The sequence below is a fragment of the Perca flavescens genome, chromosome 10 (genome assembly GCF_004354835.1).
Source record: "Perca flavescens isolate YP-PL-M2 chromosome 10, PFLA_1.0, whole genome shotgun sequence".
In the NCBI taxonomy this organism is placed as follows: domain Eukaryota; kingdom Metazoa; phylum Chordata; class Actinopteri; order Perciformes; family Percidae; genus Perca; species Perca flavescens.
Window position 1 is genome coordinate 33,831,713 of NC_041340.1, and position 27,824 is coordinate 33,859,536.

Here is a 27,824-nt window from a genome sequence, read left to right on the forward strand (position 1 = left end):
ACGCACTGCGTGGGCAATGATGGAGACACCTGGAGGCGTGATTGGGAGGAACGGCCTCCCTGATCTAAACCAGAGTGGTTGTTTGTTGTTGGACTTCTGTGCTAGTCATGGATTGTCTATAACGAACACCATGTTCGAACATAGGGATGCTCATAAGTGTACCTGGTACCAGAGCACCCTAGGCCAAGGTCAATGATCGATTTCATAATCGTTTCATCTGATCTGAGGCCGTATGTTTTGGACACTCGGGTGAAGAGAGGGGCAGAGCTGTCAACCGATCACCATCTGGTGGTGAGTTGGGTCAGGGGCTGGGGAAGACTCTGGACAGACCTGGTAAGCCCAAGCGTGTAGTGCGGGTAAATTGGGAACGTCTGGAGGAGGCCCCTGTCCGACAGACTTTCAACTCACACCTCCGGCGGAGCTTTTCGTGCATCCCTGTGGAGGCTGGGGGCATTGAACCCGAGTGGACAATGTTCAAAGTTTCCATTGCTGAAGCTGCGGCGAGGAGCTGTGGTCTTAGGATCTTAGGTGCCTCAAGGGGCGGTAACCCACGAACACCGTGGTGGACACCAGTGGTCAGGGAAGCCGTCCGACTGAAGAAGGAGTCCTTCCGGGATATGTTATCTCGGAGGACTCGGAGGCAGTTGCAGGGTACCGAAGGGCCCGAAGGGCTGCAGCCTCTGCCGTGAAAGAGGCAAAGCAGCGGGTGTGGGAGAAGTTTGGAGAAGACATGGAGAAGGACTTTCGGTCGGCACCAAAGTGTTTCTGGAAAACTGTTCGCCACCTCAGGAGGGGCGGGGAACCATCCAAGCTGTGTACAGTAGGGATGGGACACTGTTGACCTCCACTGAGGAGGTAATAGGGCGGTGGAGGGAGCACTTTGAGGAACTCCTGAATCCGACTAATACGCCCTCTATGTTAGAGGCAGAGCTGGAGGATAACGGGGATTGTCGTCGATTTCCCAGGCGGAAGTCACTGATGTAGTCAAACAACTACACAGTGGCAAAGCCCGGGGATTGATGAGATCCGTCCAGAAATGCTCAAGGCTCTGGGTGTGGAGGGGCTGTCCTGGTTGACACGCCTCTTCAACATTGCGTGGAAGTCTGGGACGGTGCCAAAGGAGTGGCAGACTGGGGTGGTGGTTCCTCTTTTAAAAAGGGGGACCAGAGGGTGTGTGCCAATTATAGGGGTATCACACTTCTCAGCCTCCCTGGTAAAGTCTACTCCAAGGTGCTGGAAAGGAGGGTTCGGCCGATAGTCGAACCTCGGGTTGAGGAGGAACAATGCGGATTCCGTCCTGGTCGTGGAACAACGGACCAGCTCTTCACTCTCGCAAGGATCCTGGAGGGAGCCTGGGAGTATGCCCAACCGGTCTACATGTGTTTTGTGGATTTGGAGAAGGCGTATGACCGGGTCCCCGGGAGATACTGTGGGAGGTGCTGCGGGAGTATGGGGTGAGGGGGTCTCTACTCAGGGCCATCCAATCTCTGTATGACCAAAGTGAGAGCTGTGTCCGGGTTCTCGGTAGTAAGTCGGACTCGTTTCAGGTGAGGGTTGGCCTCCGCCAGGGCTGCGCTTTGTCACCAATCCTGTTTGTAATATTTATGGACAGGATATCGAGGCGTAGTCGGGGTGGGGAGGGGTTGCAGTTTGGTGGGCTGGGGATCTCATCGCTGCTCTTTGCAGATGATGTGGTCCTGATGGCATCATCGGCCTGCGACCTTCAGCACTCACTGGATCGGTTCGCAACCGAGTGTGAAGCGGTTGGGATGAGGATCAGCACCTCTAAATCGGAGGCCATGGTTCTCAGCAGGAAACCGATGGAATGCCTTCTCCAGGTAGGGAATGAGTCCTTACCCCAAGTGAAGGAGTTCAAGTACCTTGGGGTTTTGTTCGCGAGTGAGGGGACAATGGAGCGGGAGATTGGTCGGAGAATCGGGCGCAGCGGGTGCGGTATTGCATTCAATCTATCGCACCGTTGTGGACGAAAAAGAGAGCTGAGCCAGAAGGCAAAGCTCTCGATCTACCGGTCGTTTTCGTTCCTACCCTCACCTATGGTCATGAAGGCTGGGTCATGACCGAAAGAACGAGATCCAGGGTACAAGCGGCGAAATGGGTTTCCTCAGGAGGGTGGCTGGCGTCTCCCTTAGAGATGGGGTGAGAAGCTCAGTCATCCGTGAGGAGCTCGGAGAGAGCCGCTGCTCCTTTGCGTCGAAAGGAGCCAGTTGAGGTGGTTCGGGCATCTGGTAAGGATGCCCCCTGGGCGCCTCCCTAGGGAGGTGTTCCAGGCACGTCCAGCTGGGAGGAGGCCTCGGGGAAGACCCAGGACTAGGTGGAGGGATTATATCTCCAACCTGGCCTGGGGGAACCTCGGGATCCCCAGTCGGAGCTGGTTAATGTTGCTCGGGAAAGGGAAGTTTGGGGTCCCCTGCTGGAGCTGCTCCCCCCGCGACCCGACACCGGATAAGCGGACGAAGATGGATGGATGGATGAAATAAAATACTCAAAATTTGACAACAAACAATATTAGCAATAAATATAGTAGTTATAAGTTATCTTTAGAAGAGAAGAGGCCACTGAGTTTGCCTGCCTGAGATCTCCAGGCAGGGAGTTCCACAGCTGAGGGGCCCGAACAGCAAAGGCCTGGTCACCTTTAGTGACAAGACAACATTTTGGAACCGTTAGTAGAGTCCCGCTGGAAGGATATCGGGCATTGGGTCGGCTCGTAAGGAGTTAGCAAATCACAGATATAGGCAGGAGCCGGCTGTTCAGAGCTTTATAAACAAGTTGTAAAATCTTAGGGCGCTTTCACACTTATAGTTCGGTGTACTTGGTGCAATTCGGGGGTGAAGTTGCAAAATTATTGCATTTTTCATTTGGTTTGGTTTGCTTTCACACTACACTTTGTCAAACGCACCAAACGCTGTAAACACACGTCACACGGTGGAAACGGTCAAGACGGTTGCTTGTTTATTGGACCGAATATCCAAAACTCGTCTTGGGTTTTCTGCATTAGTGTTTCTATATTTTAGAAGAAGGCGAACAACGAGCAGCTGACAGACAGCGAGTAAAGGAGAGAGATGATGATGTCACACAGACTGAACGTTATTATCTCTTAAATCATATGGAAGTCTTTTGCGTGCAAGGTTGAAACTGCATGCAAGTAAATGCATCGTTTTTGGTTCACTTCCTGTATTTGGGTCAGATCGCGTTCTCACCTAAAGTGAACTGAACTCTAGTTCACTCTGAAGTGAATGATCGCGCCATCTACCTCCAAATGATTCATATTGCACAAGTAGTAATTGTGTTTATGTGCCAGCTGATAGTGACATATCAAGCTATGATGATGCAGATGCATGTAAATGCCCGACGACAACGAGGCGGCCTGTGGTGGTGGTAACGAGAGCGCTCCAAACTGTTCCGGAAGATCGTGGTTTAGAGACACTTAACACAAACCCTTTGGTTGAAGCATTTTCGGATTTGACCTATTGGCCCGTCCCTTGACCTAGATTAAGCCATGGCCCCTCAGGTTCCAATCGAGAGGCGTATTACAATTGCGCTCTACAAACTGGCTACATGCGCAGAGTACAGAGTTGTAGGCAAAAACGTTTGGGGTCAGCAAGACCACCGTATGTGCAATGCCATACGAACGAGGATGATGCGAAGGTATATATACATATATATATATATATATATATATATATATAGAGATATAGATTACCTACCTGGAGTGGATAAGGCACATGATATCTCGCTGCGTAACTCCAGCACGCACCTTGTGCCACAACAGTACTCACGTCCCGCGATTAGAACCCCTGCTGAAGGCTGCAGGGATTTTGTCGATAGAAAGGGCTGGCCATCAATCGTACTACAGGCTGTAGGAGGTGGTCATTGCATCTTAAGGTACATTTGCGTCGGCACTCCCGGTACCACTTCTGAGCTGTAAGGTGTGTCTGTTTAAGCATAAAATGACCTAAAAACGTAATCACAATTAATTATTTAATCAGCAAATAACGTTTCCATCAGCGTTTATTGCATAAAACCTGATGAGACCGAACGTAGAAACTTTGAGTCGATATTCATGAAATTCAATGTAATTTTACCGTTTCCATAAGCCATTTTTCATTCAATATCACTTAATTTGCATGAAAATGTGTGGATTGAAACATAGCAAATTGCACTGATCAAACGTTGGAGGCACTAATGCACTTGGAAACAGAATTGAAGAAGAATTGCTAACTTTTAAACAGAGATGTAAAAAATGCAGGACCGAAAGGGAAAAAAATTTGATTCCTTGATCACAGTGTTTTATGACCTATGTTTACATTCACACACTGAATGTAAACATAGGTGTGTGTAGCCTACACAGAGTACGTGGGATCTGCATCTGCTGAAAATAGTCCTGAAGTAGGCAAGTCTGACTTTTCACCACTTCAATGGCAACTTACCACGAGGCATCTAAGGCATATAGTTATCGCGTGCCTCAAATCACAGTCTGGGTTGATTTAAATGTGCATGTGCAAAATCTGAAAAAGCCAAGCATGTGTGGATGCTTGTAGAGAACACAGGGACACCAAGACGAGTGCCAAAACACTGTGTGAAGTTAACAGAAAACAACTTTAATTAATGAAACAGAGCCTGCGTTTTTCGGAATAATGTTTTTAATTGATTTTTTTTATTTTTGCTGTGGTTTTTGCTTTATTTTCTGTATAATCACTGGCTTCTGCTAACTAGGTTCTAGGACACAGTAAATGTGTCTTGGGGGGGGGGCAGGGGGTGTTTGATCATGCACAACGAAACATGCAAGAATTAAATCCCCCTTTCCATACCGTGGATATAGAGCCACTCGGCCAGCCATGCCAAAACACTTATTTATGAACTTCAATATCCAATGGAAAATAATCTCAAACGTGGTGTCAACATAAAATAAACACCAGTACCCTTAAGTAGTGCTCCCGCGACACGGGCATGAACGAGGGCGTAACTTTGGGTTCAACTTCGAAGGGTTAAGATCTCCACTTTTGAGCGAAATTGAAATGTTGTGCGTCACACTCTTCATTTTCTGATTTTTCTGCAACAATTTATGGTGCAAATTACTTAAATAAAGGAAGTTTTTCTTAATTTATTTCTTTAGGGGGTTGCATTAGCCAGTTTTTATTATTTGGGGGGGCTGTATCCCCCCATCCCTCCTGTAAGTTACGCCTATGGGCGCTCCCCGTCTTCAAAGCGCTGTTTTATGACCCACCACAGCGCTCGTATACAGCTGCAGTTAATGTAGTGCATGCAGCAGTAAGTACGTGCGCTACATACGGATTACAGTGCATTACTTTTCGTTGCTATATGTTTGAATGGTTCATGAGAACAGCCTGATTACATACACAATCACAGTGTGTGTGTGTTATATGTTGTGTGTGTGTGTGTGTGTTTATGTTTGCCCCAAAACACTTTAAATTCCGTTGTATGTTCTTACAATGACAATAGTAGACAAAGTCAATTCTGATTCTGACTCAAGTCTGTCCTCTGCACTTGCTTATTGATGCGCTATTATTTTAACTGCTGCCTGTTTTCTTTACTGTGTTTTATTATTTTTTTTATTTTTTATTTTTATTCATCCTTTATTTTACCAGCTGATGTCCCATTGAGATAGTCACCTGGTAAAATAAAGGATAAATAAAAAATAAATAATAATAAAACACAGTAAAGAAAACAGGCAGCAGTTAAAATAACAGCGCATCAATAAGCAAGTGCAGAGGACAGACTTGAGTCAGAATCAGAATTGACTTTGTCTACTATTGTCATTGTAAGAACATATGTGTGTTTTGGGGCAAACATTTTTTAATATCTGTGTTAGATTATATTTATTATTTTATTGCAGCTAAGACACTTGCTATTAATTGTGTACGCTGCCGGGTCTGGCAGATTACTCCGTTACTGAAAAAATAACGCAGTTAGTAATGCCGTTATACTTAAACGCCGTTACTCCCAACACTGGCCTGAATGCAGTGGTGTAGTCTACGTGATACGCAGGTATACGCAGTATACCCACTAAGAAAGCTCCAGGATTTCCATAGACCCACATAAAAATGCCCAATGACACGCAACAACATACTTTCTATTATATTTTTGATATATTTTGAATTGTCATCTGTGTTTTTCTTCTTCGCATAGGCTAAATAACGGGATTTCCACCGTAAATTGGTGCATAAAAGTGTAACCGAATGCAGGAAATGAAGTCTTTGATGCTCAAAATAACCCTGGGGGAGGACACCCGGACCCCCCTACTATGATATGCCCCCGCCTCCCCCCAAAGGCAGATTCTGGCCCATACATATAGGCCAATATATGTATATACAGTACAGTATACCCACTACGATACATTAGACTACACCACTGCCTGAATGAAAAAAATGCCTGTATCTAAAAAAACAACAGTACAGTCTACTGTAGAATTTCAGTAGAATGTATTCAGCAACGAAGCAAAGTGCGGAGGCTACTACTAATCCACCTCGCCACAGAGATAACTTGCTCATCTTGGTTGCCATTTGTCAGCTGCCTGCTGTGCACTAGTTGTGTGTTATACTAACTAGTCAAGGATGAGTTAAGATATTATTTTGCACTAAAGTATTAAAAATATGCACAGGATTCTAAAGTCTAACATTATTTCTGTGCACAGTCGGATGTCAGTGGGAATATAAAAAGTCTTGAGTGGACCAGCTGTGTTAAATCCAGCCGGCAGCCGACGGAAAGATGCTAAAATTGGGGATTTAGAGTCTCTTTGTTTTTGCACTAGTAAAAAATCCATAGCGGCTATATTTTCAGCAGTGCAACCTCGGCGCAAGAGTTGCATCAGAAATTCAGGATTTTGAACCCGGTGTTAAGGTGTTAAAAAAAAAATAATCAAAAAAAAGCTTTATAAAGTGTGTCACGCAAAGTAAAGTGACACCGCACAGACAAGCGGAGAATTCATTGTTCAGCTACAGTTGAAGGTGGTGCGTGGGTGTTAAAACTGCATCGCCAGGCCTGATGTGAAATGCAGGGATATCTTGCACCCACACGAGAAACAAGGGAGAAGAGGATATGCAGATTTGAGAAATAAAAATAAATCGTATACAGAGTGCTTTAAGGTTTAAGGTTGTAAAGCTTCGAGGCTTGAATTGCGTTGCTCTCGGTAAAAACGAGCTTGCCCTCTTTGTCAGGAACAACACTTCTGGCCGCGTTGCAACTGAGGAGATGGAGTGAATAAATACGGGTTGGGTTGTTCTTTATTTACATCAGAGTAAAGCCACCAGCTAGCTACATTTATTCACTCATAGATCCTCTCCATGAGCCCTGCAAGTCTCTCAAAGCCAAGGATCTGAGGAGGTTTGTTGTTCTAGCCTGCAGCCACGCATCGATCTATCAGAAACATCACTGATCCAGTTAATCAACTTATTCTTAGAGAGAGACGGAGAGAAGAAAAAACAAGCCAGAGGCGAGAAAAGGTCCTGTTTGTGTTTGAGCACCTCATTTGAATTGCTTGGTTTCGGTGCTTGAAGGTGAATTATTGGCTGATATTTGCAGAAATTTAGTTCATTGTTTTTGTTTTGCTATTGGAATTGATGTAGTCATGTACAAAATAGACTCTGAGTTGACGGAGGGAGAAAAAGAGGATGAGAGGGGAGAAGTGAGGGGAGGAGAGGAAAGGAAAGGAAAGGAAAGGCCTCACTGGTAAACCTAATCGCCCCGTTCTTTCACTGAAAGGAGAGGAAGTATGAATAGATATAAAAGAGTGAACAGAGGCTGGGGTGAAGAGAGAGGGCAGGGAGGAAACAAGGGAAGGAGGGAAGGAGAAAAAATAGAGGTTTTTTTTCTCATTTTAATGACGAGAAAAAACCTCTTCTTCCCTTAAGAGGAATTAAGAGCAAGAGAGAAGATAGAGGGTCAGAAGAGTGGAGGTTTAAGTGGGTGAAAAGGAAAAGCTAGATAGTGTTTTCAAGTTGAATCAGTTAGTACAATTTATGATTTTTTTTGTTTTTTTTATTCTCTGTAATTCTCTCTTCACTAACCTTGTTTATATATATATATATATATATATATATATATATATATATATATATATATATATACACACAGTACAGGCCAAAAGTTTGGACACACCTTCTCATTCAAATTTCCTTTTTTCATTTATTTTCATGACTATTTGCATCGTAGATTCTCACTGAAGGCATCAAAACTATGAATGAACACATATGGAATTATGTACTTAACAAAAAAGTGTGAAATAACTGAAAACATGTCTTATATTTTAGATTCTTCAAAGTAGCCACCCTTTGCTTTTTTTTGATAACTCTGCAAACCCTTGGTGTTCTCTCAATGAGCTTCATGAGGTAGTCACCTGAAATGGTTTTCACTTCACAGGTGTGCTTTGTCAGGGTTAATTAGTGGAATTTTTTCCCTTATTAATAAAAAAGCAAAGGGTGGCTACTTTGAAGAATATAAAATATAAGACATGTTTTAAGTTATTTCACACTTTTTTGTTAAGTACATAATTCCATATGTGTTCATTCATAGTTTTGATGCCTTCAGTGAGAATCTACAATGTAAATAGTCATGAAAATAAATGAAAAAAGGAAACGCATTGAATGAGAAGGTGTGTCCAAACTTTTGGCCTGTACTATATACATATATACAGTATATATATATATATATATATATATATATATATATATATATATATATATATATATATTTACCTTTTGGAATGCGTCTTTATAAATAAAGAATATATTATTATTTATAGTCAATTAGTAATTTTGATTTATTTCTTGCCCAACCAACGTCTAGCCCCCAAAATACTGTTTAAATACTTTATTCTAATATGCCTTTTCTTTTTTATTTCAAAATATTTATTGATATTTTTTTTCTTTTAAAGTATACTTTTTATTCTCAAAATATTAAGACTTTTTCTTTAATTGTGACTTTTTTTCTTTGAATATTAAAGTTCCTTTATAATGCTCATTTTCAGGTTCATACTTGTATTTAGGGGTTTCTACTAGAACATCTTTATATGCTTTAATGTTAAAAAAAACATTATTTTTCTCATACTGTCTGTCTGAATATAACTATATTCGCCCTCTGTCTCAAACGCTTCGTTTTAGCGCCTGTCTCTTTAAGCTCTGCTCCGAAAATTTTTTGATTCAGCGTTTCCAGGTCTTCTGCATCTCCTCTCTCTGCACCATCATTGCTGCCGGGAATTGACTGTAACAGCACTGTAGCATTTATAATAGCATTAGACTATTAGGCTACAAACACACACCTCCTGTTGTGTGTGTTTGGAGAGACTTAAAGGTCCCATGGCATGAACATTTCACTTTATGAAGTTTTTTTAACATTAATATGAGTTCCCCCAGCCTGCCTATGGTCCCCCAGTGGCTAGAAATGGTGATAGGTGTAAACCAAGCCCTGGGTATCCTGCCTTGCCTTTGAGAAAATGAAAGCTCAGATGGGCCGATCTGGAATCTTCCCTTTATGACGTCGTAAGGGGAAAGGTTACCACCCCTTTCTCTGTTTTGCCCGCCCAGAGAATTTGGCCCGCCCATGAGAAAGAGAGAGACATCATGGCTTGCAAACAAACGAAGCATGGTAGTTGGTCAAGGCCACACCCCCACCCTCCACCTTGTCCCCCCCTCGCTCCTCCTCAATTGCTTTTAAAGCTACGGACACAGAAATGGCACATCCTAAGGAAAGCTCATTGTGGGACTGGCTCTAGTGGCTGTAATTCTGCACCAAGGCTGAATTTCTGGAAAGAGACTTCAGATACAGTATTAGGAGACCACTAAGGTCTATATAAAAGAAACTTCAGATACAGTATTAGGGGACCACTAAGGCCTATATAAAAGAGACTTCAGATACAGTATTAGGGGACCACTAAGGTCTATATAAAAGAGACTTCAGATACAGTATTAGGGGACCACTAAGGTCTATATAAAAGAGACTTCAGATACAGTATTAGGGGACCACTAAGGTCTATATAAAAGAGACTTCAGATATAGTATTAGGGGACCACTAAGGTCTATATAAAAGAGACTTCAGATACAGTATTAGGGGACCACTAAGGTCTATATAAAAGAGACTTCAGATACAGTATTAGGGGACCACTAAGGTCTATATAAAAGAGACTTCAGATACAGTATTAGGGGACCACTAAGGTCTATATAAAAGAGACTTCAGATATAGTATTAGGGGACCACTAAGGTCTATATAAAAGAGACTTCAGATACAGTATTAGGGGACCACTAAGGTCTATAGAAAAGAGACTTCAGATACAGTATTAGGGGACCACTATGGTCTATATAAAAGCATCCAAGTAGCATGTCATTACCTTCACTGTCAGTCATGGATTTACATTTAACATGACTTGACAAGACGCACCCCCACTGACATCCATCAGCATTTTGGTCATTCATGCACTTCTGTCACAAACAAACCAAACAAATTATTATATAAATTCAATTACCATAATTTATACTATGGCTGTAAAATCCTGTATGTCCGCAAAACCAAAGGGCACATTCACCCATGCTCTGCATCCTTTAGTTATTGACATTTGAGTTAAATTAAAGAGTCATTTCATTTTTGTTCAACCTGGACCGTATTTTAGCATTCATTGGTGTCTAAGTGACTAATGTAGACAAAAATATTTGATATTGGTCCAGTATTAAGCGTGAACACTGTAACTGGCAGTCGCAAACCGGGTTGCAATGTAACCTTATGGGGCATTTGTGCACCATCAATTTCCGTCCACTAAAAGTGCTGTTTTTGCCACTGACAGGCTCCGATTATTGTTCTAAGTGTCTGACAGGATCTTACTCTTTAACAAAAAGGTCTATCTCTGTAGGGATCCTTTCCATAATGTAGTTAGACACATGGAATAATAATCTGAGCCCGTCAGTGGCCAAACAAGCACTTTGTGTAGACAGAACTGAAGGTGCGCAATTGCCTAGTAACGTTACATTTTAGCTTGTTTCCCCGCTGCAGGCTGCTGCGATCTCGCTTAATACTGGCCCAATTTTAAAGATTGTTGTTCCCATCAGTCACTTAGACACAAAAACATAGGAACATAGGGTCCAGGTTGAGAAAAGAAACGAAGTTACCCTAAAGCAATTCTACAACTGCACTCAAAATCCACACAAAATAAATGAATATAACTTACAGTTACTGTGCATTTGTATTGACAGGTGTCTGACAAGCCCAAAGCCAGAGGCACAGCCCTAAGGTAAGACAAATGGCCGCACTCTGTGTTCCAACATTGTGATTTATTTATCTTGATGGTATATCTATTGTGGTTGCAACCAAATGGAGAAGAGATCCTCACATTTTCTATACAAAAGCTTGTTAGATGCAGTTTGGTACATGTTGTTTTGGCTGTGAGAAATGTAAATTGTTTGTAGTCTGCATTAGAATGCTTAGCTAAAGCATCATCCTTCTTTATATTGTCTGGGGACCAGTGTGTCTTTGGCTGAGTATATAAAGTCTGTGTGTGTGTGTGTGTGTGTGTGTGTGTGTGTGTGTGTGTGTGTGTGTGTGACTCAATATCAAGTAAACAACAAGCTATAAATAAGTGCTCTTTGCCCTGAAACATAGAATTGAGGCAGCGGTGGTCAGCGCTGGGTGTAGTGTTTGTTGAAAGCGCTGTTAAGGTCACGGATGTCGCTGTGACTGTGGATATCAACGTTTAAATCTAAAAAGGTGGAGAGGCTAAGGTTGCTGGGTGCCGTTTAAGTGTGTGAGTGTGGATCAAAGATTCTGTCTAGGATTAGTTATGTCTGAAGGTTATTGCAAACACAACCGCTATTAGGCTTTCTGAAGGTGTAGTGGCTCTAATTCACTGAAACATCTGTGATGGCAGGTGCCCACTTGATAACCCCAGTCGCCAGCCTGCACTCACACACTCAACTCTGTGCCATTTGAAATTAGGCAGCAGATGTCCTCTATGCTCACTGTTTGTAGGTTAGTGCATAAATCTCTCCACATCTGAGCCGGGCTTCTGCATGCTCACCTGAGATTATAGTTAAGACCTAAAGGGCCCTATCCTGCACCCGGCGCAGCGCAAAGCCTCAACGCAAGTGTCTTTGCTAGTTTAAGATTTAATTTGCCGTCCGCCCGCATTTCATTGTTACTTTAACAGCAAATTAGTAAAATGTGCCTAGGCTTATGCACAGCGCACTCACACTATGGTTGTTACACACACAGGGAAGCGCAGCAGAACACAAACATGCAAAAAAAATCAAATTGCGCCCAGAGTCATTTGAGCAGCGTCCGTTGGTGACGCCCCTTTGGAAATGGGCTGTGAATGAAGCTTGCCCACACCCACTCTCGGTTACAACTGACAAGGGTCTGGTGTCAACCAAGCTACAATTTTATAGCATTTGAAGAAAATAATTGATACAAGAACATTGAAAAAAGCTTCAAAAACATTGGCAAAAGTGACAAAATCGTATAAAAAAAATTACATAAAAGCATCGGGAAAAGTGAAAAAGATCACGAAAAAGTACAAAAAAAAATAATAAAGTTTTAATTTTAAATCTTGACCCAGAAAAACTAAAAGTTGCAAGGTCGACTGGAAGACAACACGAGGGTTAATGACCAAGATCTTAAGTGTATAGAAAAAATGTGGCTTAAAACTGGATAAAAAAAGACAATTCATGACAACACATGCACAAAAGGGACACGACGCCACGGACAGGCGACCAAATGGAATGAATCGTTGAATAAAATTGCAAATTTGTCTGGGTTTGAACATTTGGTTTCAACATTTGGGATAATGTAAGTACACAACTCAACAAAATATATAACATAGTCCTAGTCGTTTTTAGACATTTTAATGTGGAAAGGTTACACATTTTATCTCAAAAAAGTCAAAAAGAGAGACAAAATATGCAAACCTTTAGAAGTGTGAGTTTTTATTTTGAAATTTAAAATCAAAATGTAACAATGTTGACTCAATTTTGTCGGTGAATAGACAATGAGTGACCACATCTGACCAGTGGCAGAAAATAGCAGGGAACATTTAGGCATTGCAGGGTCAATGAAAGCATTGTTTGCCTGCATTTGTCATTTTAAAGTGAAACATGGGGCTTGCCCTTGTAAATAATAAAAATATATATATATATATTAGGGGTGTGACGAGACGCTTACTCCACGAGACGAGACACATCACGAGATTGGGTTCACGAGAACGAGACGAGACGAGATTTTAAATTTTTTTTTAAAGAAATCCTCAATGATGAAATATATGAATGGAAAATAGTTTTTTTATTCAACTGAAAAATCACAAAATGCAAAACAATTTAGGTGCCTTTTGAAATCAACTATTAATGATGAATGTTATTTAACTTTTTTTTTACTATTTTAATGAATCATATGCAGTAAAGGAGATGCAAACACTGCAAAATGTTTTGTATAAAATCTACCAACTGGCTTCTGCCCTGTGAAATCTAACTCCTTTCCACAAATCGAACATAAAAAAATAAACAGTATAAATAAAATAAATGTGTAAACAACAGAAAATGTTTAAATGCAAACAGTAAGTGTATCAATAACCAAAGTACTGCTCTCTCAAAACTACAAGTGCAAACAGAAACAATTTTTTTCTATAAGATAAACTACACAGAACAGCCTAAGATATGGTCATGTTATTTTTCAAGAATATAAGCATGTCAACTATTTCTGGCAGCAGTTGAGACCTTTGGGCAGTAACTATGTCTCCTGCAGTAGAAAAAACACACTCACTTGGAACTGAGGTAGCAGGGATGGAAAGGTATGCTTTGGCAAGTGGAGACAGCAAAGGATATTTAGGAGTTGCCAAAATCCGACATTTTCCACCACAGAAAATGGCCTCATATCAGCTGCAATGAAAACGCCTATGTCCCTCGTTATTGCCGTGGCTCTTGCACTTACCGGTGGCAGAGATGCAAAGGCTTTTAGAGTTGTTTGGCCTTTTAATGTTTTAGTCGCGGGTGCTGTAGTTGGTAGAGAGCTGTGGTGGTGCTGTAAGTGTTTTTGCATAGTGCTCGTGTTAGCCGCGGTATACGGCATTTTTTTCTTACAATATTTACATATTGTGTTCGTCTTGTCTGTCACTCTTTCGCCGTTTATTATTTCCGCAGGAAAACCAAAATGTTGCCACACAAATGATTTAAAAGTGGCAGGGGGATCTTCAATAGTAATTTCACGCTCCATCACGCTGACATCACATCGCCTCACGAGACAACTTTTCACCTCGACGAGAAGTCTCGTCACGTTTTAATCTCGCGAGATCTCGTAAAACGAGATCTCGTCACACCCTTAATATATATATATATATATATTGGGTCAGCCATCTCTGAAGGAAGTAATCCTGTTTGTTGGTCTTTTATTGAGAGTCCATACATCTTTTTTGACTCTCATTTAAGCATAAATTCCCTGCATGCTCACAATTTGTAATTTAGACTAAGATACCAGACTGGAGAAGATGTAGATGAAAAACTGTCCGCAATAACTTTCTTGTCTTTTCCTTGTCTTTTCTGGAGGGGATAAAGTCTGTTTTCATTTCCCACAGTAACATTCTGTGTGGGCTGCACATTGTGGTGCATTACTATGGTGCTGTAACATCTTGGGGTAACATGTCACCTAATTAATCATTAGAAAAAAAATGTTGGTTGCATTTGTTACATCACGGAACATTGGAGAGAATTCATGTAAGTTGATTTTGGCAACCAAAATTCATTTTTCATAAGTTCATCTTTTGCTTGGAATGTGTTGTCAAGCTCTGCATAAGAATATAAGAATCTTTTATAAATGAGGCTCGTTGTGTTCACAGTCTGAAGGCATTAGTATGCAAGTCTGGAGTGTGACTGTGAAACTGTGTGTGTGTGTGTGTGTGTGTGTGTGTGTGTGTGTGTGTGTGTGTGTGTGTGTGTGTGTGTGTGTGCCCCAGGCCATGTGTTACTCTGCTACCGCTAATGAGCCCATTCACTCTGCAGCCCAATCTACTGAGTACCACACACACATATCCAGGGGGACGCTGGGACTAGAGATGCTGCAAGCGATCTACTGGCTATATCCCCCATGGAGAGCTACACACACACACACACACACACACACACTCTCTCTCTCTCTCTCTCCCACACTCCTCACACCATCCATACAGACACACACACTTTTTGTTCTTTTAATCCTTGCTCTGACAACCTCACCCACATACCAATCGGTATTCTGCTGCTGCTGCGCACGCACACACACACACACACACACACACACACACACACACACACACACACACACACACACACACACAACCACACACAACCACACACAACCACCCACTCTATCCATCCCACCGTATAGTGTATATTTAACCGTATATGGAGTTATATTCCTATCTTTATTCAAGAGCGCATTCTTTCAATTTGTGAGCATTTCTCACTGATATTACGTTCAGATTTTGTAATAATTTCCCTCAAAACCTTGCTCTCACACTCAAATGGTCATGCTCGCGCTTGGATTTGCTCTGCTTGTGCTCAAACTTTGTGCTCGGACTCAGATATGTTGTTCTGTGGACAGATTTCCTGCTCTCAGCTTTGAACCTTCTCCTCGCACTCAGCCTGATTCTGCGCGCTTGCAAATCTGCTGCTCTCGGATCTCTCCTGCGCGCTTGGATTTTTCTGTGTTACAACACTATCAAAATTCCACAACCAATAGAATGCCAGGTGTAGTGTTGACCAATGAAATGATCCCTGAACCGTTGAGGGTGCGTTCGTTTTATGTGAGACCATTCGTTGCGGCCGGCTCCTTTGTAACCATGGGTCTGTAACCCAAGTTTATTTAACCCCGCCGTCCATCGCTTTATTATTAGTATATGTCAATAATGTGCACAGAATGGTCGACGGTCTTTCACCTGCACCCATCAGGAAACGGGAGAAAGCTTTGAAGTGGGACATATCAAGTGACGTAGCTACACAACTATGAGGGTGAGGAACATTAATTAAGCACATAGCATACATATGCTGTGCTAGACAAGAGATATTTAGTTCACTGAGTGGTTTCACACAAAACAAAATGGTACTATGACAAACTTTTGACAAGCTGAGACTTTCTGGACTCGCAAAATGATCTTTTAAATTGAAAAACATCATACGTATACTCCAGGGCACAATTCAAACCATATCCAAAAATTATTCGGCCCTTGCCATTGACTACCATACATATTTTTTCCAAAATAAGGTCCCATGGGGGACAACAGAAGGGGAGGGCTTTGCCTGTCTATATTAACCAAGGGGGTAGGCATGCATCTGGAAAGCGTACCTCCAATGGGGAGATTCTAGGCTAACAAGCCATCACCATCCTGTTAGCATCCCATTGACTCCCATTCATTTTGACGTCACTTTGACAGCGAACAACTTTACATCTGAAGCGTTTAAAGACTCTATTTGGCCATTGTTTATTTCTAAAGAAACACAACAATGTATAAAAGGCTCCATTACCTTGTATCTCACGTTATGGCTCCGTAGCAGACGGTTTTGTAAAAATAGGCTAACGATTGTGTCATGACCACGCAAATTTCTGTCGCACAATAAATAAATTACCGTATAGTCAGGAGAAGCTCACAGGCAGTTTCGATTTACATTAGCTTTTTAAATTGAATCACTAATGTTAACTAGCATTTTAATTAGCAATAATTAGTCTGTGCCCATGTTATCTCCTTACATATACCTACACTCTCCGTATCTGTAATTGATTGGGAATGATTGAGATTTCTGTTGGCACAGCTACCAGAAGACTTCCAACTTTCAGACACGTTGCTATTGTCACATCTACGTCTTCAAGCTCAGTTTGAGACTGAGACTGGTCTCCGTAGAAATAGATGGAGTTGCTGTGTCCATTCTTTTACTGTCTTTGTGTTGTCCTCAGGTCAAATTTGACCCCTTTTCAAAGTTTTTATTTCAGAAATATGGGTTTCTTTGAACCAAAAGGCCCAAAAATAACATGGATGCGTGGATGTACGATCTTTGCACGTACAATTAATGATTACTTTTATTGAATTTTGTTTTTTGGTTTGTTTGTTAAACATGTTTAAATGGTTTTTAAAACCATATTGTCACTAAACTTTGACATAAACCAGTCTGTGATTCACTCAACATCCTTTGATCTAAACTATTATTCAAAATAATTCATAATTTCTGCTTTTGTAACTCAAAAAGTAGGTATATTATCCTATAAATTAGGTTTATTGAACATGAATTTAAAAATAAAACGCTGAAAAAAGTGACACATCACTGGAAAAAGCACAAAAAATTTCTAATTCATATATTTGACCTGGATGGCCAACAAGTTCATGGTCGGTGGGAAGACAACACAAGGGTTAAGACGATGGGAGGAGGAGAGAGCAGATTAAAAACACAGACAGGTTAAGGAACATTGATCCACGATGCCAGTCAGATGCATCAGGTGTGACATGAGTTCAAATGTGATGCACTTCTTCAAACCCCGTCACTTCTGCTGCTGTCAGGGAGCATTACACTACATATGTATGTAGGAATGGAAACCTATTATAGCCTTCCCCACAGTACTGCCCCGGGCAAACACACACACACACACACACACACACACACACACACACACACACACACACACACACATGCATGCACACACTGCTGAATGGAACTCGTCAGCAACTGTGCTTGTGAAAAGTTGTATTTTTCAGGCTTGAAATTCATAATTTATGACACACAATGAACCATCTACAATAAATGCATGTATGATACATGAGACACAGTCTTAGTATTGTATGTTTAACTTGACTAATTACACAATAAACCTCAGTGCAGTGTTTACAAGATTATTTGTTCTGAGTGATTAGATGATGAGAAAACAAGATTAGCATACACATACACACATATACACACAGACACACACTATACTGTATATATGAGATCCCATATTGTAAAAAAGTGAGGTGTCTTTTTTTATAAAGCAGGTCTAGGTGCCATATAAATACTGTGAAAGTATCAAGCGCTCAATCCACAGAGAAATGCACACAGCCCGTATTCAGAAACTGTGCCTTTAAACGAGCCATCAGGACTTCCGCACAGTTGTGATGTCCCAACTACACTATAAATTGGTAGAAAGTGCCGTTACAGTCATTCCCCGGCTGCAGTGACGGTACCCGTAAACGCTGACCAATCAGAGCAGACTGGAGGGTGGCTTAAATAGACGGGCGCTAAAACAGAGCGAGGGTGAAAACGGGTATATTCAGAAAGACAGTATGAGAAAAATAATGGGGGGTGGGTGGGTTTTCTCAACAATTATGCATGCAAACGTGTTCTAGTAGAAACCCCAGATAGAAGTATGAACCTTTTAAATAAGCATAATATGGGACCTTTAAAGGCTGAGTCCAGGCTACCTGACTTACTAATGAGATACTGATTCATACAAGAGTGCACCAGTGTCCTGTTAGTGAGTCAAGTAGCTTTATTTATTTATGTCTACTGGTAGACTGCAGTGGAGTAACGGCAATCATTTCATAAACCTCCTCAAAAGGATCCACATATCATAGGTTTACACTCGGATAAACAGAAAACATGCACACACATGCTGGAGTGTACACACACACACACACACACACACACACACAGAGAGAGAGAGATTTTAAAGCCAGCTGTGCAGCGGGAAGCCCTGCCAAGTAGAGGGCAGAACCAGTGAGCTGAAGGCAGATGATAAGATGACAGATGAACTTAGCCCAGATGGCCTCCACGTCTTCATTTCACAATCCTGTAATGCCGTTATAATTCTACATATTCTCGCTCAGTTCTTCAGTCACTTTAAGAACTCCTATTGAGCGGTTTTTCAGCATGATCCTCCTGCTTCACACTCTGTTACATCTTGTCTCTGCTGGATGCACTTTATCTGAGCCATGGCCTGTCTGGCTCAAAGCCATCCACTCCATTGTTTTCAGAGGCTGATCAATTCAGTTTTCCAGCATAGGCAATTGGGAGGAGAAATAAAAGCTGTAACTGTCTATTGTCTGTTGATTGTCCTCCTTATGTTCAATTCCTGCCGGTTAATTAATGGTGACACAGTCCAAACTGAACAGTACAGTGGAACACAGATGGACCCTGGAGGGTTTAAAAGAGCACATGGAGGAAAACATAATGATTATAGGATGCTAATATCTGCTCCAATATCTGAATTCATGTATGAGGAATGGCACAGTATAGTATGTATAAATAATGAATAGACCCAGGCAGTCGATAACTGCAAAATATTGCATACCACCTCAATACAATGAGTCAATTATTTTATTTTTTTATGCTACAAAACCAGTGATATCAACAAACATTAATATCACTGACAGGAGAGTATAATCAAACATGCATACAGGCAGGGCCATGGCCAGGATTTTAGAAATACTGAGGTCATGAATTCCCCGAGCACAACCCCACCCACCTAATTCATCCTTGACTAACGACTATATTTTCGTTAGTCAACTATATTTTCCCTAATATTGTATCTCCATGCATTATGATCTAAATGTTGGTTCTAAGCCTTCTCTACCCCGTCAGGTATTCAATTAATATTTAGTCTAAATGAATCAGAATTTGCCTTGAAATCTCAATGGTAATTTTTCTGTACCCGTCGATTTAACTCACTAAATATTCTAAAATAAAGACTCAACCTCCGTAGTAGCTCTGGCCCCGTATGTGTCTGAAATTAAAGCTACTGTACTCAAAACTCAAGGATAACAAACCACTGGAAAAAACGAAGAAAGAAATAGTTTTCTTTTCTATAACCCTAGTACAATTATCCCTGTTGTTTGAGTCAAGGTAGTTCAATACATAATCTAAACTGCACCCATGTGTCAAATGTGTTTTCACTATCATGTTATTGTATTTCTAAATACTAAAATCAGACTAATCTTAAACTCGAAGAGATTCTTTCTAAGGAAAATAACAAGGATGGTGGAGGTTCATAAGGGAGGCCTTCAGGACGTAATCAATAAATGCAGGTGGTAAACAAGACATTTTCTCATGTCAAGGTTGAACGTGCAAAGCGTCGTGCAAAAGAGAGAAAATGGTCCTGACATCCGGTCTCAGGCGACCACACAGTCAGCAGAAGTCTCGGGAGAAGAGCAAAGTGGAGGGTAAACATCAGCCATGACCTGTGAGATTTAGTGCTGCAGCCGTCACATCACATTTGGTGCAAAGGTCTAAGAAGCGGAACAGCTCAAACATGACACAAAGGACAGCGTTCTAAAAGTACAATCCCTAAATATAAACAAAATATAATAATTGCTTAATATATATTAAAAAAAAATCCCGCATTGCCAGACCCTCCTCCGCAGCACTGCAGAGGAGGGTCTGGCAAGTCCACACAACATTCCGGGATGGGAGCAAAACGTGCTCTGGTTTATTGGCATTTCTTTAAACCAATCACAATCGTCTTTGCTGGCGCTAAGCGCCTGACGGAGCAACGATGTCGCTGCAAAATAGCCTCGGGAAGGAACTGGTTTTGGTGGAAAATGTACGTGTGCGTTCAAAAGTTGTTTCAGTCGTGCGGCAGAAAACTCAGATTGGACAGATAGTCTAGCTAGCTGTCTGGATTTACCCTGCAGAGATCTGAGGAGCAGTTAACCATAGCTGAAAATGAGGGACGTCCGTCCGAATCCTTCGGCAGCACCGGAACAACCCCGTAAATGTAATGTCATCGATATTCACCTTATTCAGCCCCGCCCATTTAAGAAAAAAATTTGGTCGGCTAGGTACGGCTAGTTAGCTAAGTCGAATTACGATGGAGAGGCTAACGTGTGAAGAGATTTTACTTCGCCACCTGAGGCTAATGAACTCCACCGAGTGGGTAGATGGATGGCGGAGGATAAAGATTAGAAGCTGCCCCACAACATCCTGCCCTGGTTTTCCCGTGGACAACACAGTATTGTTGCAAGGATACCCGTCTTTTAATCCAATTGTTACGACAGCCCCGCACCGAACACATAATGCTGGACATCTTCACTAAAATAGCTAATGTGCCAATGTACTGTAATGGAATAGAAAACGGAACAAACATGGCGCCCCCCCCTTGTTGACACGCAGAATAAGGTGAATATACTACTCGGACTACCACCAAAATTCAAAACCCAGTATTGTAACTGATATCTTCAAGTTTTTTCTTAATTTGTTCTTGAAAGGTCGTGAGAATCAGATTCTTGACAGATGTGTGTGCACCATTCCACCAACGTCATGAGACTGCAGCGCCGTGTGCACACACAGAAAATCAAAAGAAAGGTTAAGAGAATTAAGTCTCGAATGCTCAAACCAAAGTCTAAAGAGGGTGGAGCACTGGACTTCAAACGTTTAAAAACAATCAATCGGTAGTTCTGAAGTGGAGGTACTTCTGCAGGAAGTGAATGCCAAACGAGCAGTCATGTTTAGTAGCGTCTCACTCTCTGCATATAGATCAGCATGGTGCTGGAAGACGCGTTGCCTCCTCAGGGCTCAATCTGCAACATCATGCAGCAGCAGTAGCCACTGTGGGAGTAGGCCTGTAGGGCGCATAAACAGGCCTACTTTGGGCCTATAAATAGCCGGGTTAATCACTAATTATTGGATTAGTTTTTAGAAGTTGGAGCTCACAATGTACTTTCGTGCACGGCGAATGAAAGTTGTCTAAGGTGATGGTGACACAATGAAATGTGAAACAGGAAGTCCACTCTGAGTTAGACCTCGCTGCTCAGCGGTGTATAGTAATATGAGACAGGATTATGCTAACAGTTATGATTGAGACAATCGTTTCATTTTGTCATGATAATCACAAGGTGAACCATAGAAACGCGCCAATTCAAGTCACCTTGCACTGCGATTGTATGTATTTGATTGGCCAAGAAAGAGGATGTTGCATCGTCTTGTGACGAGGCGCATGCCACTACTGCGACCAGCGCACGTTTCTGTAGAGAGCGGCCTGTGCCGCCAGGGGATCGGTTGTTGCCGCTGTACCACAGAGGAAGTCCATCAGCCACTTTTCGAACTTGGCGCTGCTGCTTAGAGTAGCCAGAAAGACTACTCTTACTTTCAGGCCGTTCCCTTTTAGTGAAAACACAAGTCCTGCATCCACACAACAGTCTTTAACAGGGAACTCTCGGGTGTCCTGTAAACGGTGACATTTATTTGCTAGCCAGTTCTCCCCTTGACCTTGTCGATGGCGCCAACCATGAATCCTGCCTGATTTGTAAGTCGCTGTACACCAAAGTGTAGCTGCTAGCTTCGCTGTGTGTCGTTTGGATCTTGTGAGGCCCACTGGACGTATCAAACCAACAGATCATTTTGTTAAGGCTGTAAGGCTTTCATTTCCCCTGTTGTGCTTGTGATTTTATCACACAAATAAACAGAGAGACACCAAAAGGCTCAGCTGGCACCTGAAGATCTGACAAAGGCTATTTTGTAAGTCTTATCTGTGTTACTTATGCAACATTGACACAGGCATGCACACAGAAAACAGAGAGTGAAGGCTCTGCGTCCTAAATAAGCCCAAGACGTGATGATACACTGTAGAAAAGACAGAAAGACACCGGTGTGAAACATTGAAGAGGAAATTATATCGTCGCTGCCGGGCGCGGTCTAAAACCGTTGTCTTTTGGGAAATAAAAAAAGGCCAATTTGAAAACGTTGTATTAAGCTAACTAGTTTCGACAACGACAGAAAAAAATCGCTTTACTGTTTAAATATTTGTAAAATCCACAGACAGACGTAAAGGACTACCAATAGCATTGATTTATGAAATAAAAATTAAATGACAAAATATGGGGATAGGAGGTTTCTGCCGGACAGCGACGATATGATGTTTACTTGCTGTTTTCCTTAGTTCTGCATCGTTACATAGAGCTGGAAATTAATTATAGATGCATGAATGAGGAAGTCATTATGGGCAATAAAAGATATAGAATATGTGGCTGATATTGAGAACTGAGGTGGGAATACAATTTTACAGAAGTATAACTGAATAAAAGATCCAAAAATACCTGTTAACAAATGGGTGAAAAACTACAGTATTTCCCATATATTCTAACACCACTGACAATAGGACAATATATTTAACAAATTCACTCTTGGATGAAGTTTATTGTCTTAAAGGTGCCGTAGGTAGGACTGCGAAGATCCAGGACCCCTCCCCCCACAAGGGAGAATGAATGTTTGTGCATGAGCAGTGATTGACATGCCATTTTTAACCCGGAGGATGCTTCATGTAGTTCTACTCAAACAGTTTCAGCAAATATGACAGAAAGTTAGTTTTATAAGGCTTACCTACTGCACCTTTAACTTTGTACTTTGTTTAACAAAAATCCATATGAATTTAGTTAAAATGTCCAGTATAAAGCTAAGGTCTGTCAGTCTGCACCAGCTGGCGTTGCATTTTAATTTGGCACTGACTACTGCATCGAGTTATTTTCAACGGCTGATGGCGGATTTCTGAGGGGGGGGAAGAAAGGACAGCGAGCCAGATGTAATGCTTTCACACACATATTCATCTCCTTTCATCTTTTTCCTCCAGCACATAGTGTTTGTGTTGCCAGAATAATATAGGCTAGAGAGCACTCAACTGAAAATCCCATTGAGAGGAAGAAGACACTCATGCTTTCCTTTAACTTCCAACGCATTCTCGCTCCCATCGCGACTAGTCTCATGCTTCCAGTCAGTCTTATCTTTTGGCAAATGAAAATCCAATAAAAAGAACACCATCCAATTTATTAAATGTGCCTCGCATGATTTACCAAAGCATGTACAACCCATTGGCGTTTTTTTTCTCAAGTCAAAGAGACATTTCATGTTGTAAATAAGACAGCCAATAAAGAATTACGTGCAGCAGACTTATCATACTGTACATTCTGCTATGCACTGTCATACATGACAAAGCCAACGCAGTCTCACTCCCAGCACGTCATAAACGCAGAAAGTCGCCTTTTGATGCAAAAGGTAGCTTTTGGCGGAAAAAGTCGGTCTCCTAGCATCTCAGTCAGATGCGGGGGGGCTTTAGATTATTTCCAAAGTAAATCCTATTGGCAGAAATAATTGACACGGAGTACTCCTTTGGCGTAATTCTTCAACTTTTTTGTCGATAGCTGACGCTGAGAGACACTGACAAGTGTCAGTATTTGACAAGTTGGGCAATTGCCGTTTTGTTCTTGACGCAAAAAGTCACTCAAAAAGTTGGTCGGGACTCTTGGCGTCAATATTTGACGCTCTCTGGACTTGCGACAAGCCCTTTGGCGTCATATTTAGACATTCCAACACGTTCTCACTCCCATCGCGTAAAATATGGACGCTTGTTATTGACGCTAAAAGTCTCCTTTAGCGTCATATCAACGCGCTTTAGATAAATGCGCTTGGTCGGGACTATTGATGCAGTTAAGTTAAGGAAAAGTTCGTTGGTGGACTTACGTTTCCATGACACGCGGGAATAAAGGGACGGTTGGGTTTAGGAAACGTGACACGCGGGACACGATCCTCGGTCTCCTGGGTGAAAGTCCTGTGTTGTTTGACCCATCCACCCCCCCAACCAATCTCCTAATGCAGATTTTCGGCCTTTCATACTACTCGCTACCGTAGTCGCTCTTAGTGCTACGCCATCTTCAAACCCTCTGTAGCTGCAGCTCTTCCCGGTGCGTTCTACACACACGCGCTGAAGGGTGATTTTAGCGTTTAACATTTACAAAATGTACTTTTCGTTGACACGTGGGACAAGAACTGGACACAAAAGGGACACAAATCCATGTTTTTCTGGGTGAAAGTCCTGTGTTGTTTGACCCATCCACCACCCCAACCAACCTCCCTAGGCGGGTTTTCGCTCTTTCATACTGCTCGCTACCGTTGTAGCTCTTCATACCACGTCACCTTCCAGCGCCGCGGTCGAGCTGCTGCTCTGCCCGTTGCGTTCGGTACAGACGCTGAAGGGCGATTTTAGCGTTGGTATCTGACGCTGAGAGCCACTAACAAAGCGTCAGTATCTGACTAGTTAGGAGTGAGGACTGGGTTGTCAAAGCCCAGCCATCCCAGAAATCCTATTTCATCTAACATTTTCAGCTCTAATGACAAGTGAGAACAGCACCTTTCTACAAAGCAGACACACAAAGCAGTTGATGTTTGCTCGCACCTTGATTTCTTGCCAAATGTCGTATCAAAAATGTGGGCTAGCCCACCAGGGGAAGTGATTTGTTTCTCAGAGTTAAAACGGTGGCACAATAAGAGGCAGGCGACTGCATCTGTGATGCACTGTCTAGACTAGGCTGCACATCATTCCTCAATCAATCCACACTCTGTGGAGGAGAGCCCCAGATGGTTATTATTCTCATCCAGTTAAAAGAAGTGCTAGTTTTTGTTATACATGCTTTTTTTGATCGAAAAATAAGTGCCCACTTAACTCTTGAATGTTTGTCTAGGGCTGTAGCTGCTATTAAGCACACTGAGGTTGTTTCTTCTGTAATATTTAGTCGAATCTTTGAGCGGTTTGGTGGCCTTGGGGGGAGTTTCTATGCAGTTATTCAGACACGTTGATTCAGTATTTTTGAGAGCTGGTATGTTTAGCTCACCAGACTTGTTTGCTGAGTAGCAGGCTTTGAAACAACATTTAGACATTTATGTTTGGAAACTAAATGGTAACACTTTATTTTGTGGTCAAGTTTCCTTATTATTTCATAGAAATGTGATTTGGTTGTAATTAGATGGAAAACCGAGACCAAGTTCTGAGACCTCAGTATTTCTAAACTCCTGGCTATGGCCTGCCTATGTCAAAATAAAGCATTTCTTCATCCACTACGATTATGTGAATATTAGGAGTTGGGCTGATGGAGACAAACAGTTGGTGGCGCTAATTCTCCAGTCAGCTGCCATTAAACCATTGCAGAAAAAGAAAGCGCATCAAAGATGACGAAATTAAAAGAGCACCAGTCAAACCTGAAAGGAATAAAAAAGATTTGGAAAACACGATGGAAATATTGTGTTTCTGTTTGTAGAAGAAGGTTACAGTCTCCTCATCACACAACCCTCGCATTCCCATACAACTAAACTGCATTCTCAATAAATTAGTTTCGAGTGAAACTAATATTTTGTCCAGGATTACGTTTGTTTCGACTCGTCATCGTACCGCGTAACGCACAGGCACACGTTATGAAACGGAGTCAGCTTTAATTGTGCGGTTAACCCTGTGAATTAAAACTACATTTTTTGGTTAGGTTTAGGAAAAGATGATGGTTTGGGTTCATGATGATGTAAGTTAAAGTACATACGTAAATTAAAATCAGTCAACATTGACTGTTGATTGACACGGGACACGAACAGCGGTCTCCTGGTTGAAAGTCCCGTGTTAGTTTGACCCATCCATCCCCCTGACCTCCTCCCTACGCGGACTTTGATACGCCAAAGACAAAATTGTAATCCAGCACAAAATATGGTTCCCTCGAAACGTCATTGAGAATACAGTTTAGTTGTATGGGAACGTCATTTTTAGGAGACAAAGGCTGCATCCCACAGATCTGATGTTTTTGTCTGCCTCTACTTTTCATCTCTCCAGTGGAGCAAAAGTATTTCTATTGTGGCATTTTGCTTTTATTCAGCCAAGCTGACTATATTTTAACTTTTTTGTTTTTTTCATGCACAAATTAAAAATTCACAAAAGAACAGGTGGATGGAAACACACTTAGTAGCTGCTGTTCTCAACAACCATACAACATTTGTAAATAGTTTGGCTCCAACTGTTTGCCCATTCAAAATGTTGTCAGTTTAAGAAAAAATGTTACATACTATAGTTGTTCCCCCCAAGGCTGGTCGATATCTTATTTTGGATTTCAATCAAGAATGGTAATGAGTCTCTTCTACAACAGAGAGCTGCTGCTGACTCACATGACTCTGGGTTCTCTTTAGTTATACATCAAAAGATGCTTTAAAGACAATAAGGGACATTTAAAAACAGCCCTAGACATAAGTCCAGGATATGTCTCTTATCGCCATCTGTCTGGCATCTCTATCGTCGTCTTCCAGTAATCCATCCATGTATGAACAGGCTATTCACTGTAAAAAAAACAAAACTAAATGAATTAATAAAAGTGTTTGACAAATCCTGATCCAAGAAATGTCATATCTCTGTGACTTTAACATACAGTATAACTTGCCGGATTACATCTTGTTTGCGTTTTAGGCAGTGACAATAGATATTGTACTTTTAAAACAACCCCCCAAGATCATTGGACAAATCTGAATTAAAGTGCGTGTGCAATTGCCCTCCAAAATTCCAACAATGGAACATTGAAAGTAGCATCTTTTGTATTTCCACTACTTCCTGATAATGATTGATAAATGTCTCAAACTGTCATTTTACGGCTGATTTGATACGAGTGATTTCAGAAACACACTTTTTTTAACCACCAAAGAAATTGTATTATTCCTTTCTACAACAAGCACATGGCAACATGGTATGTTTAAACAACCAAAGCTCCAATGACTCTGTTTGATGTGAAAGGTGGCACATTTTTCTCTTGATTTGGTAGGGACCAAAACAGAATAAATGCTAATTTTGCTCCTTATCATCCGTGTCAATATTGACTCTCAGAGCATCTGCTCAACTACGGTGCTGTTAAATGATGTAGTAAGAGCTACAAGGGTAGGGAGTAGTAATAAAAGACCAAAACTCTTGAGTAAGGAGCAAGGTTGGGTGGTGGATGGGTCACACCAACACAGGACTTTGACCCGGGTGAGCGCTCTTCATGTCCTGTGTAAAACCAAATGCCAACTTTTACTTTTTTTTAACTTATGTGGGCTACTTAA

At 41.7% G+C, this 27,824-nt stretch overlaps 1 protein-coding gene across 1 annotated transcript in view; it reads left to right on the forward strand.

Moving 5' to 3' along the window:
* The window catches only part of aff2 (AF4/FMR2 family, member 2), a 153,665-nt gene that overhangs the window by 73,756 nt on the left and 52,085 nt on the right, over positions 1 to 27,824 (forward strand). The window contains exon 8 of the mRNA XM_028588832.1: positions 11,217 to 11,254. Coding sequence (XP_028444633.1) covers positions 11,217 to 11,254 — 38 coding nt within the window. The remainder of the gene's footprint in view (positions 1 to 11,216; positions 11,255 to 27,824) is intronic.